General features: G+C 31.1%; 1 protein-coding gene across 1 annotated transcript; it reads right to left on the minus strand.

Annotated features, from left to right (window-relative positions):
• Positions 1 to 694: 694 nt before the first annotated feature.
• On the minus strand, positions 695 to 12149 carry LOC145313413 (uncharacterized). The gene is made up of 10 exons (XM_080152795.1): positions 11864 to 12149; positions 10684 to 10818; positions 9867 to 9923; positions 5271 to 5325; positions 4956 to 5022; positions 4346 to 4465; positions 3815 to 3906; positions 3282 to 3352; positions 1269 to 1353; positions 695 to 860 (listed from the first exon to the last, which is right to left on the minus strand). Exons 1-10 carry the CDS (start codon positions 11886 to 11888, stop codon positions 797 to 799), a joined length of 771 nt encoding a protein of 256 aa, XP_080008921.1. The 5' UTR covers positions 11889 to 12149; the 3' UTR covers positions 695 to 796.
• Between the last annotated feature and the right edge of the window lie 2841 nt (positions 12150 to 14990).

A 14990-nucleotide genomic window follows, 5' to 3' on the forward strand; every position in this document is an offset into this window, starting at 1 on the left:
TATATGATATTTGATTTTTTGATATGTTTGAGAACCTGTTTTCTAGCGTAATACTTCGAAGCCATACTGGCATTATTGCACATACTGGTCATTAAAAAATCTATTTTGTCGCCAATAATAAGTTTAATTTTGTGATTCCTTTACATATACTATCTTTCATTATAATTGTCCGTGTCCACGGTTTCAATTCCTGTAGATTTTTATGTCATCTTTGTAATTATGCATTTTTACACAAGTAATCACTCTCGTTTTCTTTTTCGATCTAAATATTTTTTTAAAGTAAAGATTTTAACTTCAAGGCATTGTGTTAAGCTTACATAAGGAATACTGTAACAGTGTATATTGAATACACGTGGATATTATGACAGTGGAATAAGTGTGCAGGTCAATTTAGGTTGCTAACATCGACATCATTTATTGGTCAGTTTATTCATCTATAAAGGGGGGAGGGGATGGGGTAAAGGGGGTTGGATGGGGATATCGTATTTTAGCCAGCTACAAGGTACCCTTTTTTAGAGTACATGATAATCTAGTGTAAGTCCCAAGTAATAATAAATAGATTACTATAACAATCAGATATTAAGCCAAAACAACTCATTTAATGTTACTAGAAATTAGAATGTTAATAATAAACATGTTAATTAATGAGATTTCCTTTTATGGATGTTGTACATGTAATCCTTGTTTTTAATAAAATATAGATTGTTCTGAATTTATTTTTAATCGTTTATAAAATTTTGAAAATTAACAGTTTTGGAGATTAAATATATATAATTTAAAGAAATGAAATGAATTTTTAAATGTCAATGGTAGCTCTGATAGCCCAGTGATCAGAGGCTTGTCCATAGGGCACAGTCTCCCTAAAAAAAAAGAAATTATATTCTGTAGTAGCGGCTATGTCCCTAGAGGCCCCCAGTGGCACCTGATGAAGCGGGGATGTTTGTTCGGAAGTCCCTGCCCTTTTAAATTTAGTTATTATGAGAATAATAAAATGATTTTTTTATATTTTTTGTGTGGGGAGGTTGGTTGAGGCAATTTTTTCCAAGTGAGAATTTTGTTGGGACCCATGAGAAGCTTCACTTTAAAGGATAACAATACGGGTTCAGTGAATGGTGATATCCTTTACTACACACTCACAGATAGACAGGCGGACACACATTACTTTTATATAGAGATTGATTTATTACTGAAATTGTTTTCAATAATAACAAAAATGTTGTTTGATTATATAGCCTTATGGGTGATTATTATAATTATTTTTTTCTTACTTGTCAATATGAGCCTCCCAAACAGGAACTCCATAATCAGCCAGAATATAGTCAATCTTACCACCAGGGAAAGTCTCACCGTTACCTAAATAATACATGTATATAAAAGTATAGATGTATAATCCAGACAAATACCTAGCCCATGTGATGGGGACTTGTTTTGTCTGCTAGCAAATTGCTTTCTGTTTTTAGTGACTTTATATTTCCGACTCTATTGGCTAATACTCGTGAAATTGAAAGTCGGCACAGGGTCCCCACCCCGTGGTTAGAGTTACACATAGCTTGTGCTCCCTCTATTCGATTCTTTTTCTGAAACGCCAAAATACACGAATCTTATAGATATGCTACGCATCTAGATAAGTTTCTTTTAACAAGGATGACAACATCCATAAAAGCGAAGCTCTGAAACGATATGACAGACGAACATTAACTTTTGTTGAGTGTCAGAACTGAATATACAAATTATGAAAATAAAAGGTTTGACAAAATTATACGTAAATTTGTTGCAAAACTTCTTAAATACAGAATTCTGTTTAAGGACATACTGACATTTTTAATACTTGATTATAGAGATGCTTCGCTCATAATATTGTACCTTATTGTAATAGGAATCAGTAACCAAAAAATCAGATCGATCGGATGATTTTATCACATAAAAAATTGTTATTAAAAAAGTACAAAAATCAACATGTTTAAAATGGACGTACGGACATTCTGATAACGATTATAGAGTTGCTACGCTTTCTAAGTCGTACCTAACTACTACAGGAATCACCATGCAAAGTTTGAAATCTATAGGACAATTTTAACATGCCTAAATTAACGAATAAAAGCTAACTATCTCGGACGGACGGACATACGGACGGACGGACCGACCCTAATTATAGAAAAGCTTCGCTTTTAAAAAGTGTACTACAATGCAGGGAGGGAGGAGACAATGGGCTGTTTATGACACTAATCCCCAAAGTATAATGATAACTTTTTCTTATTTGTTGGCCTAACATTTTTAAAAACTTTTATTAAATTTTGATTGGTTGGTTCATTAAGTTGAGTTGTATACAATTATCGGCCATTGTCTTATCCCTTTAGATCCCTGGCTACAATGTCTTAGCTACAAAGGATATAATAAATAAGAGGAAAAGTAATTTATTATCAGATTATTATTATGAAAGCAAATATGTTTTCACTTATCATCTTTCTGGATTTCTAGATTTAACAAGGATGTATTTAACCAAGACTTCATAGACTCTTTACAATTAAGATAAAAATAGCTAAAAACCTACCCAGGGATGTATATTGTATAATATGGAGAAAGTAGTTTAGTCAAAGGAAATAAGTCAAATTACAATTATGTAAACTATTTATCCTTATACAAAAGTAACAATGTCAGTATGTCTATGTTTAGAACTCGCTAACGCTGAACCGATATGGTTTTCCTTTACAGTGAAGCTTCTTATATGTCTAGAGAAGGTTTATACCTATTTTTGGGGAGAGTACCTTTCCCCTTCTTAAGTTAAATCGCCAATAGAAAAAAAAACACTCCAATTTTGTTTTAAATTTAAATTTAAAGATGCAAACAAAATTGAAAGGGAAGAGTCGAGGTATCCCCCACCCCGTCCCTTTCTCTTAAGTGTCCATAGTAAAGAGTAGCCGCTAGAAAAAAATGAAACAAAAGTAAAAATGAAGGAATCAAAGCTTTATAGAAGACATGATACGCGTAAAATGCGAATAAAGACCAAAAAGGGTACAGAAAGTAAATATTATTCCAGTATGGCTTCCAAACCGATGTATATCCGCTGGACTAGAACCAGTTTTTAGAAATACTGAAAAATAATTTTTCTTGTCGTTTCATAAACAAATTTCTATTAATATTATTATGAGAATCATAAATTAATACCAGTTTTTGTTGGCTACGGCCTTCGGCCCCTCGAGGCCGTAAAAACTGAAATTAATCTTAAATTTTTTAATTTCGCCATCTGCGGAAAGCTGTCTATAATACAATAATATTTTTACCGCTAGGATTAGCAACTCTAAATGTATCTTCAAGAGGGTTGGAATTCCCACCGAGTTCACCCTTCAAAAACCTTAAATAACAACAAACATTTAAAATCACCATGACTTATCAAATACAACTATATAACTATACATGATTAGAATACTTTTCTTTCATTTTCTTTTCTCGTTTTAAAATCTAAAATGTTTATAAGATTTATTTTCATTTTAACATATTGAGGTTTCGTGATATTTTAAAATTAACAGTCTATTTAAAATCAAGTGCGATGGAAAAATATTAAAAAATCTATATAAAAAAGATTTTACATACGTCTTATTTTTTCCACCACTTACTATGCGTCTGTCTGAAAAGATGATTATATTCAAGTATATGTTTCTAATTTTTTTCTTATATATATTTTTTATTTATACCATATATTATCGAGAAAATAATTAATGAATCTATATTCCATTTAATTATCATTGCATTATCCAGGGACAAGGAATAATTAATAAATTAGCGAAAAATAACCATCCCAAGTCCCTCAATTTACCTAATAGCTTGGCTGTTTTCAAATCCTCCAAAAACATTGAAATCTCCAGTCAGGACGACAACAGAGCCAGGTCTTCTGTGAGCTGCAATCACCTTTAAAAATAGTATTTTCCTTTACGTATCTTATTTCACTTCCAAGAATTGGAGCGGGTGTTACTTTTTCTTCAGGTGTTATATTCCTGTCCATTTTTAAATAGAATTTATCGAATGGTATTATAGACAGCTTCACGCGGATATTAAAATGAAAAGTTATAAGATTAAAACTAGTTAGGTAGCTTCGAGGGGCCGAAGTCTCGGGCTTGCAAAACAGTTAATAATATATAGATTTTTATTTTAATATACATGGAAAATTGTCTTTAATATGCTATACTTGATTTTTCAGAATGGCTAAGAACCGTTTTAATACAGCGGATATTAATCAATTTGGAAATTGAATCACAGAACTGGCCAATAAATGATGGCCATGTTAGGAACCTGAATAAACGACATTTCTTTCCCTGTTGCAATATCATATTCCATAATTAAATCCTACCTCAGCCAGTCTTTGAGCAGATTTATAAAGTTTCCCCTCGTCACAAACACAGAGATGAGTGTTGAAATGGTCGACCATGCGTTCGCTCACGTGCACGAAGTTGGACCAGGTTACATAGCGCTGAAATTAACAGTTCCAGTCAGTGGCGGCTTTACTACCCCTCTTAAATCGAGGGAGGTGTATTAGTGTAATACAGATAAAAAAGGGTTGTTTTTTTATAAGATCAACATACTCAAAAGTCAAACAAGCAACAAATTTGATTGGTAAATTGATGCACAAAGGGGTAATTTTGTTTAACATAATTGGGGGTGTACATAGATTTTTCGTCCATTATCATTAATCCCTGAAATTAAATGCAATAATAGTTATTTATTGCATCCTATTATAGAAAGATTTCCGCAGAAATTTAAATAAAAATTATAAGATTTAAACTAGTTTTTTTAGCTCGAGACTTTGGCAAACTAGTATTAATTTATTGATTTTTATTTTAATAACCGTGGAAAATTTCTGTAATACGATGTTAAACATTATTTTTCAGTATGGCGGAGAACCGCTTCTAATCCTAATCCATCGAATATCGGTTTCGAAGTAATACTAGAAAACTACTTACATGTCCCCATTGATCCTCCTCATAAACCTGTTCTAATCCGGCAGCCTGGAGGGTCAACTGGGAATGCCTGCACATAAAAACGGTTAGGTTAAGATTACCATAATGTTGGTGAAACAATGGTAAATAAACACAAATTCTCTTCGAACTATAGTCGAGGTTTAAACAAATTTTTGAATTGAAAGATGGCAAACACATTAAAAATGATAAGTGAAAATGTCAAAAATTATATATTTAGTTATGTATATAGACATAGAGTAAGGCGTAGAAAATTTGTATAGAACAAAGGTTGCATTTAAAAATATTTATCATATTGACCTGTAAATTATGGAATGACTGTTAAATCCATCTTCAACCACGGAATAATCACTTCCTAGTACAAAGAGTTTTAAAATATTGACTACTTGCAGCTTTCCTTTGCTCTTAGCTATATCATTATTTAAACAACAGATCTATAGTATAGATGTATATACAGATAACTACATTTCCCCCTTTTCCAAGGACCTTTTTCATATGCTAGCAAATTGATTTCTGTTACTTGGCTGTGTTGATATTCCCGACACTATTGGTTTATTTTCAGAGACCCAATTGAGAATCGGCACAAGGTCCTTAGGATGGGGAGATACAGTTATTTAACCCCTTCCCCCTCTAGTGTTTTACTCTATTTAAATCCAAAAATAATGCACTAAAATAATTAGTGATTTCCAATAAGTATAAGCCTAGCACTGAATCCCCCCCCCCCCCCCCCCCCCCAATAAAAACTAATCTGACCTAAAGTAATAAACAAACAAACACCTCCGCTTCCCCCCCTTTATTTTATTTTGATTTTTAGAATAAGTAGGAGGGATGGCGGGATGGGGGAGGGGAATCCACATCAAGGTCCCGTGAGAAAAACGCCTAATATCTCAAAGAGTCAACATAGAGTCATGAACTAATTAAGTTAAAAGGTATAGTAATCTACTGTCTTTGACTTGGGGTAACATTACTTCCACATAAAAACTTATTTTTAAATTTGCTAAAAAATGATTAATAACTAATAGGCAACATTATTATTTATTTAATTAAAACTACCAAATGTGAATTATTATAGGGAGGGATGGAACATTGGGCAGTAAATGTGTCCAAACTTCAAATGATGTCCAAATAATAAAGAATAATCTAAACTACAGAAGGGTAAATATTGTTAATTATCATTAAGAATGTAGTTGTTGTCTTATCATTTAAGATCCCTGGATGGATATATTTATATTTTTTAAAAATAATTTACTCCCAATTATAAAATAATTGCTTTCATAAAAGGAAAAATCTGAAGTTAATTCTTAAAACACTTTTGCCTCACTAAAAATTCTTTGCCTCACTAAAATTAGTAAGGCTCGCTAAAAATTTAGAGGGGATAATTTTGGCCTCACTATGTACGTAAGTGAGGCAGTAAGCCAAAAAAGTTTTTAAGAATTAGCCTCATATTTGTTAACAATAGCAAATTATTAAAATTAAAAGGCAGAATTAATTAACAATAAATCTTTCTTTTAAAATTTTAAACTTTTTGTCCTTTTACTATTCCTATTTGATGCAAAAATAATGAATGTAGAATAAACGTGGATGCTATGATAGGGAAAAAAATTGTATTAAAATTAGAAATTAGTCTGGTAACATGGAACTCATTTATTGGTCATATTCCGTTCATCCAGTAGGAGGGGTGGGATGGGGTAAAGGGGGTGGATAGGTATATCGTAATTTTATCCCACTTAATTAGAGACCATGTAATTCTTGGGTAATTTCCAAGCTATGAAAAATCCGTTGCTAAAATGTAATTTTGTGTTATAATATTCTTGTGGATATTAGGGCATACCCTAAGTCTAATGTACCTTTCCTCCCAAGAGATACATAATCCTTTGTAACAAAATGTATTAAATAATTTATACATATACTATTATATAAATTAGTAGCTTTGTTTAGCTGAAGCTTAAGAATTCAATGACTACTGAACGGATTGAATTCTCCATTTTATGGGATCTTCTAATGGGTACCAGGATGGCTTTAGGCTCTTAACTTTTTAGATTTGGGTATTAATATTAGAGTAAAACACTAAAGGGAGAAAGGGTTAAATAACTATCTCCCCATCGCAACCGTCTTGTGCAACCTTCTTATTGTTTCATTAAAAATCAACCAATTGTGTCGCTTATATTAACACAGCCAAGTAGCAGAAAAGACGAAAGAGGTCTTTGAAAAATAAAGGGAGGTAGTTGTCTGTGTACATACATCTATACTTTAGATCTGTTGTATTAACCAGTTTGATGAATTCTTTCTGCTTTCCCTACCCCTTTACATACAGAGCTCCTAGATGGTAGGGGCGTAGCCTCAAGTTTATCAATACAGCGGCCCCTTAACCTGGTGGCGTTGTGTTACAATATGCACTGTCGATTGTCAAGTAAAAGTAGTCAGTATAAATATTATGCTTTAAGAGAGGGTTAATTGGGCCTTATTACCAGAATATATATGTATATTATATTAAAATTTAAATGTTGGAGGGAATCATTCTCTTTTCTTGTCTTTTATTTTTTTTTTATGTTAAAACCCTTATTGTAAAGTGATAAATGTAACAAAAATTTAATAGAAGGGGTAAAAGCTAAGATATTTTAATTATTTTTGTTGTTGACAATATAATTATTACCCAGTACCCTGTTATTAGACGTCTTTTAATTAATTTAGCTTGAATCACACATTTGACTAAGTAATTAAACAACCACTTTAATGTAGGTAGGTAGACCATCTACTATATGTTAACCAATCTTATTAATAGAAATGCATACCTGACATTTTAAATGTATTTAAAAATTGTCATTTTCGAAGTTTCGTGATTTTTAGATTAAATGGTTTTAATAAATGTTAATGGATTTATTATTACTGCGATCTTACACCAGATTATCATGAACTCTGATAAAGTTTAACTTGTAGCTGGATAAAATAATGACCTCCCCCCAAACTTCCCCCTTTAAATCAACCCTTTCCCTCCCACTGGATGAACGAACTGTGCAATACATGATGCTATATAGGAGATTTTCATTTTTATTTTTTTGTTGGTTTTGTCTTAGGCAGTGTGTGAACTAGATTTCAATATTATTTTTTTTGGGGGGGAGGGGATAGGACATCCTCCTACACCCTCATCCACAGCTTGATGTTTCTTTGTCAAAATGTAAAAAAAACTCTGCAAAAAATACAGTCATACTCTAAGTAACTGCCATAAATACATCTAACACAGGCATTTATACATCCAAAATTGTCAATTTTACATCTATTTCTTGCCAATTTTACATCTATTTCTTGTCAATTTTACATCTTCTTACAACTTCTTTATGTGTCACAAATACATCCTATACATTTTAATTCATAATAGATAATAGTGAACTGTATAGTAGACATTTATTATCAATACAAGAACATGCATAAATTAAACATTATATTAAAGTTATAGTTAAATGTTTAACATCTTTAAAATTGAATTTCAATCAAAGAGTTTGTTTTAAAAGTGATACACCGTATCCCATAAGAGCTTCAATACATATGAATGCATGCATCAAATTTTTACATGATATAATGGTGTTTTTTTAGACGATTGTGTCTAATAAACAAAGAATCTGTAAATTCAATTCTTAAATGTATGTATGTCCTCATTCATTCATCTTATTTAGTATGAAAAATTTAATTTATTGTTTTATGGATTAATTTTTCTCGTTTTGTTATTAGAAATTCCATTCCCAATTTGCATAGAGATAGGGGACAATGGGCTGTTTGTTATACTGGTCCCCAAAGTTTTATAATTACGTTTTCTTATTCGTTGTATAACAACTTTAGGGACATTGATTCTGTTCATTAAGTTGAGTGTCCAAACATTTAAGCAGATAAAATGGAAAAATTATTATAGGACGGGATACGGTGTATCACTTAACAAACTTTTTGATTGAAATTTAATTTTGAAGATTTTAAACATATAACTATAACTTTAATATAATATTCATGCAAGTTCTTGTATTGATAATAAATATCTACTATACAGTTCACTATTGTTTATTATTAATTAAAATGTATAGGATGTATTTATGACATATAATGTGAAATTGGCAAGAAATAGATGTATAATTGACAATTTTGGATGTTTAATGCCTGTGTTAGATGTATATTTGTCAGCATACATACGATATATAGCATATTACTGTCGAATTTACATCCAGACAAACAATTTTGACAAAAATACATCCACTGTATTTCTGCCAGTTGCAGGAACGGCAACGTCTCATCCAAAATTATCAAGAATAAATATTTGAAAGATATTTTTTTTTCATTTTTCATTCATTGCTACTTTCCATTCATTTAAAAAATATTTTTTTACCAAATTTCTTATTTAAAAAGTATATTTTGGACTAGAATTTATTCAATCAATTAATTAATTAGATGAATTTGTGTAATGAATCTATTTATCTGATGTTTTTGTATGCCTTTGTTTTTTATTCATTTTGCATTCTTGGCAAACAAATTATAAGAAAAACTCTTTCAGTTTTTATTTATCTAAACATTTTTAGATTTCTTTCAAAAAATGTTATTGCAATTAATCATTGTTATATTTGAATTATTCTACGCAATTCTTCTATTGACATCTTTTCGCAGATAATAAAATTAAAAATTGTAAAACCATTTTTATTAGCCCCGGGGGCCCGAAGTCCCGGGATAACAAAACTGATATTAATTTCAATATTTTAAATTTAATATTCGAGGAAAACTGTCTGTAAGACGATGCTATACATGATTTTTCAGCATGGCTGAGAACTGGTTCTAATTAAAGCCATACTAGAAATTACTTTTCTTCAAATCAAAATATTCCACTCCTGATTCCATGTGGTAATATAAATTATTTCTTACCAATGGCTGCAGCAGTTTCATATTGATGTCCTTCAACCTCTTGTACACCAAGTAGGTCTGAAATAAAATGAAAACATCAACTCCCCTTTGCTACAAATAAAAATAAAATAAAAGCTTTTTTTTAGATTTCAAATATCTACACATAATTCAAAAGATAGAAAAATTAAATATTTTCTTTGCAATTTGTAAATTAATAAAATTTAGTTTATTAATTCATTTTGTTCTTAATGATAACTGTCTTCTTAAGCTACTATCTATACAATACACGCAGTTGGTTTAATGACAGTAACTTCGAATTATGTTTATATGATATATATGCTCACCTTCTACAATGCACATTGTTTATTTTGACTTTAAAATTAAAAGACACATCAATAATGCTATTAAATTAATAAAGCTGCTTATTATGTCTCCAAAAAAAGGTAGACAATGTTCCAACGTTTGGCCGAAATATGCCAATTGACGTCATATTCTAATATGACATCAATCGGAAGAGTTTAGCCAAGTGTTGTACGTTTTTCCACTTTTTTTTAAATAAGCTGCTTCCTATTTTTAATAAAAAGTGATACCACCATTATGAAGGGATGAAGTTGACTGTTTATTACACTACTCCCCGAAGTTTTATAATAAGGATTTCTTATGTGTTAGCTTAACAAGTTTTGGGATTTGGTAATTTTGATTGGTTGGTTTATTAAGTCTAAACGTTTGAACCACTATTTACAATGTGCTTAGGGATATACATCAATTTATCAGCCAATGTCTTATCCCTTTAGATCTCTGTCCATTAGGAGTCACCTGTACGCGGCAGGACATTTACCTGGAGCTGCTGCGCGAATAGTTTTAAACAGGTTTTCTTTCTTCCATGCTTCTGTGCCCATGGCGTTCCAGCCGTACATGTTGTACGACAACAGGCGAAGCTGGGCTCCATAGGCTGTGCTTGCCAGGAAAATGCCTAAAAATTCTTTATTTTCTATCTTTTTTTTTATATACACAGAATTAGATTTCCAGTTTCGAAACCGATTAATACCTGCAGGATTAGAACCGATTAACAGCCATAGTAAAGGTTCAGGTACAGCGTTTACAAAGCTGGTATTAATCTAATAATATTTCATTTTAATATCCGCAGAAAGCTGTCTATAATACGATGCAAATAATAACTATTTAAAAAAACATTACTTCTCTTTCTTAATATTTTATTGGCTAATTTATGAGTTAAATGAGAGGGGGGGAGGGGGTGAATTAATCACAATAGACACAATGAGTTTAACTTTAAAAATTCGATGACATTTTTTGACAATAAAATTTCTCAAAGCTAAGCTATAAAATATGTTTACTTTCTAAACAAATAATGTGGTTGGATTGTTCCATTGCTGAGAATGTGAAATTATTAGCCACATAAAGAAATGATGATTATAATTAGACTCAGTAAAAATGAAAATTGGCTTGAAAAAAGAAAAGGAATTTAAAAGAATTAGGTAAATAATCATCTGTTTAATTTTGACTAATCTAATCAATGCGCACATATTTTTCTAATTTGTATCCACTGAAATGGGCAATTTATTACCAATTATTTTTTAGAGTAAATAATGTTTTTTCTTATTTTAAAGCAGGGCTTGGCAGCCGCGCGTTAGAAGCCTTTAAGCCTCGGGGAAATCAACCGTTTGTAAGTTAATTTGTAAGGCTCGACATCCGCAGCCACAGACACAATCAGCTGCTTGGCTTTTATAAGTCTCCTAAACAACCATGCGGCTTTCAAATCCACCCAAATAAGCTTCCATTTAGCAGCTTGGCTTTCTAAGCCACTTAATAAGCCTAACCCTCAGTCTACGTCCCCTGTAGTCACCTTTAGAGCTTTCCTGTTTAGAAACCTAAATGCCATTGACCCTAATTGTTAAAAGGATTGCATTTGAAAATATCTTCTAGAAAAGGTTCAACAACATAAAATATAGATAAACCTAATTAATATAACTATAACATATGTAAGCCTATATATTTACCTGCAAAAGTTAAAGCCTTCAACATTTTGAGATTATTTATCAACTGTTTGTTTGCAAAAGTTATACTTTTGACAATTTATTTTTGTGCTTATGATAAGATTTATATACTCGTTTTTATCTTGCATGTATACAGGGTGTCACCAAACAATATATAGGGGAATTCTTTCAAGGTGACAGATTTTTCTCGTATCACTTTTGTCCTTCTGGTGGGAGATAGACCCTAAGTCCTTGTTATGCCAATAGCTTTTTATAGACATTAACATCCAAGATTGGTCTACTGTAACTCCCCTGGTGATCCGGCAAAGTCAAAACTTGGATTTATCGTTCGGTCCCTTGAAAGCATCTCACTGTAGCTACTTCTTAAGAGTATGCAATTTTTCATTAACATACCAGCAAAAAAAGGAAAAAATCTCATTAGAGATACAGCTAGACAGACTAGATTTTCTGCTTAAAATATCCATTCAAAAATAAAAATTAAAAATGCTTATTTCAAGAAGATAACTTATAAAGATGTCAAATTCTTGCCATTTTGGAGGAAAACTTTTGCCTTTTTTGTTGTTATTGAAATAGAAGGTTTTCTAAATTATTTTACCAGTATAACAGTTTCTATCCATTATGGCTGTGTTTAACGGAAAATAACTGTATCACTTTCAACTTTACTTTTTGAATGTCACGATATATCTCTCATGTGATTTTCCTAGGAAGCATGTAAAGTATTTTTTTGGACATACCTTTAGAGAATAATTGCAAATTTTTGCAAAGGAATTATAAATAATATTCTTAATATTTATTTGTATTCGCAATAAATTTTTCAAGAAATATAAAATGATTCTATAGAAATTACAATTATAAATAAGAAAATTTATCAAAACTAATTTTTCAATCAAATATAACTATAGCACAAACCAACATTTAGGGCGGGTTTCAGATCCTGGAGCTACAGCAGAGAAATTGTTTTCAACAGAAATGTTATTTGGGATAGAATCGAAGCTACTCTACAGAAAAACTAAGTAACGCCCGTCCATCGTGTTCCGCAGTTTGAGCTTGTTACGCTAGAATAACAAATGATGACTTTTTAATTTACTATTCCCATTATGAAACCATGCACTTATTACTAAATTCCTTATTGCTTAGATTTTAAAACCTAAGTTTTATTATGAGTATTTATTCATGTTTGGTCATTGTTGTCGAATCAATGACCTTGTAATTTCGTCTTTTATTTTAAAATTTTTTTGAAACCCCGGTTATAAGGCCTAATTTGTCGAAAACCATGATTTTTTTTCTTTCTGATTTAAAACTTCTCACATCAATGAAGAAATTGAGATATTGATGAATAATTCCTGACAGGCGTAAATGGGTTGTATTAGCAAATACTTTCTAGTTGATATAAAAATAATGTTTCATTTTTTTACTTGAAAATTTAAATTAGTAATAGAGTGACTTAAACACAAGATAAGGAAAAATAAAAAAAATATTTGTTTAAAACTGTACGGAACTGATAAACAAACAGTTTCATAAACAAGTTAAAATAATCCGATGTTGGAGAAAAAACGTAAAGAAACAATAAAAAATTAACCATATGCGTGTAGCTGTGAGGTAATTGTGGGGGGGGGTGGTAGAGAAAGTTAATTATTCAAACCTTAGTTATATGATGTGAGGTAAATTCTTGTGTAAAAGTAAAAGATTTATTTCTGTGTGTCTATCTGTCTGTGCGTTCCAAAGGATCTTTCACCCCTAGAAAAAAAGGTCTCCATTTTTTTTGAGTTTTGTACATAAAGAGTAATCTTCTCAAAAAAATTTTAACCTAAATTGTATTTACTTTGTATCGTTTCTTAGAGACAGTTTAAATTAAAGAGTAGGTAACACCTAAAAACATTACAGACCAAAGCATAAAGCAAATAAACAATAATAAATAATTCAAGATAATCTGTACAATTACATGTGTATTTGCTTATTTTATATTTCTATTTATAAATAAGTTTAGATAAAGAATTATTACAGGATGTAAAATTAGTAGAGAATAAAAACATTAAATCTATTCTATTACTATAAATTAAACTAAATTATATATTTTCCCCTCATTTGATCGTTTTTGTTCTTGTGCTGATAGTCCATCGATATAGTTTGTCCATCTGTCCACACATCTAAAAGTCCATCAGTTCATCCGTCTTAGTCATTCTGTCCATATGTCTATCTGTCCAACAGTTCATATGTCAATCTGTATTTCAGTTTTTAGGAAATATTATTGGTTGGTACAACCTAAAATTAGTAAAGCCCAAACTTTTTAACCAATAATTTTTTTCAGTTTAAGAAGTAAGTTTATTTCATATAATTGGGGAGAACATCAATAAAACCTTAAATATTTCTTTAGTTATTTGAAAACACTGACATTCTATAATATAAATTATTTTTTTTTTGTCTGAAGTTATAAACTCGGAAATTGTTCGAATTGATTGTACTTTTCAGGAAAGCTTGATATATGTCTTGGAGTGGTTTAAGGATTTTTCTTGACATCCTTCGGCCACCCTAAAGAGGATGTTTCTTTACGGGCGTTATTAAACTACTAGCGGCTACGCCCATCGAGGCCTCTAGTGGCACTTTAAATGTTTTTTTTTATTTCAAATATGTAATTATTTTCTATGTTGCGTTCAAGTCGCTAAGTATAAAAAGATTTAGATTTTTTTGTGATTTCTCTTGGGAGGGTGGTGGTACCCTCCCCTAAAATAGGCATGAAAATTCCCGAGACCTATGAGAAGCTACCCTGTCAAGGAGAACCTGATCGATTCAGCTGTTAGCGAGATCCTTCGGTACAAACAGACAGACAGTTCTACTTTGTAATATAGATAATTGTTACGGTTTGTTTGTTCATTAGTCTCATTTCTTGAGCATCCCTTAAAATAATGTTTATATCCAGCTTATACCAATAACGAAATTAATTCGAGAAAAAAATCACGAAACCTATACGTGGTTTTCAGATGTCGTTGGGGGGCAACACATTGTAAATTGGACAACCTTTTATCTGCCCCCCCCCCCCAAATATTATTTTAGAATCATTTTGCTTGCTTTTTATACCTCATTCCTATGAAATATAAATTCTAAAAACTCTCTGATTTTGAGGCAGTAATAT

Source organism: Acartia tonsa, chromosome 1 (genome assembly GCF_053477335.1).
Source record: "Acartia tonsa isolate MP-2025a chromosome 1, ASM5347733v1, whole genome shotgun sequence".
NCBI lineage: Eukaryota > Metazoa > Arthropoda > Copepoda > Calanoida > Acartiidae > Acartia > Acartia tonsa.

What these genes read in the sequence shown, in the direction of transcription:
- LOC145313413 (XM_080152795.1), bottom strand. Translation starts at nt 11,888, where the DNA reads ATGTTGAAGGCTTTAACTTTTGCAG. An exon ending in TGAAACTGCTGCAGCCATTG is followed by an intron (nt 5,326 to 9,866) that starts GTAAGAAATAAT and finishes TCTTTGTACTAG; the next exon opens with GAAGTGATTATTCCGTGGTT. An exon ending in AGTCATTCCATAATTTACAG is followed by an intron (nt 5,023 to 5,270) that starts GTCAATATGATA and finishes TTTTATGTGCAG; the next exon opens with GCATTCCCAGTTGACCCTCC.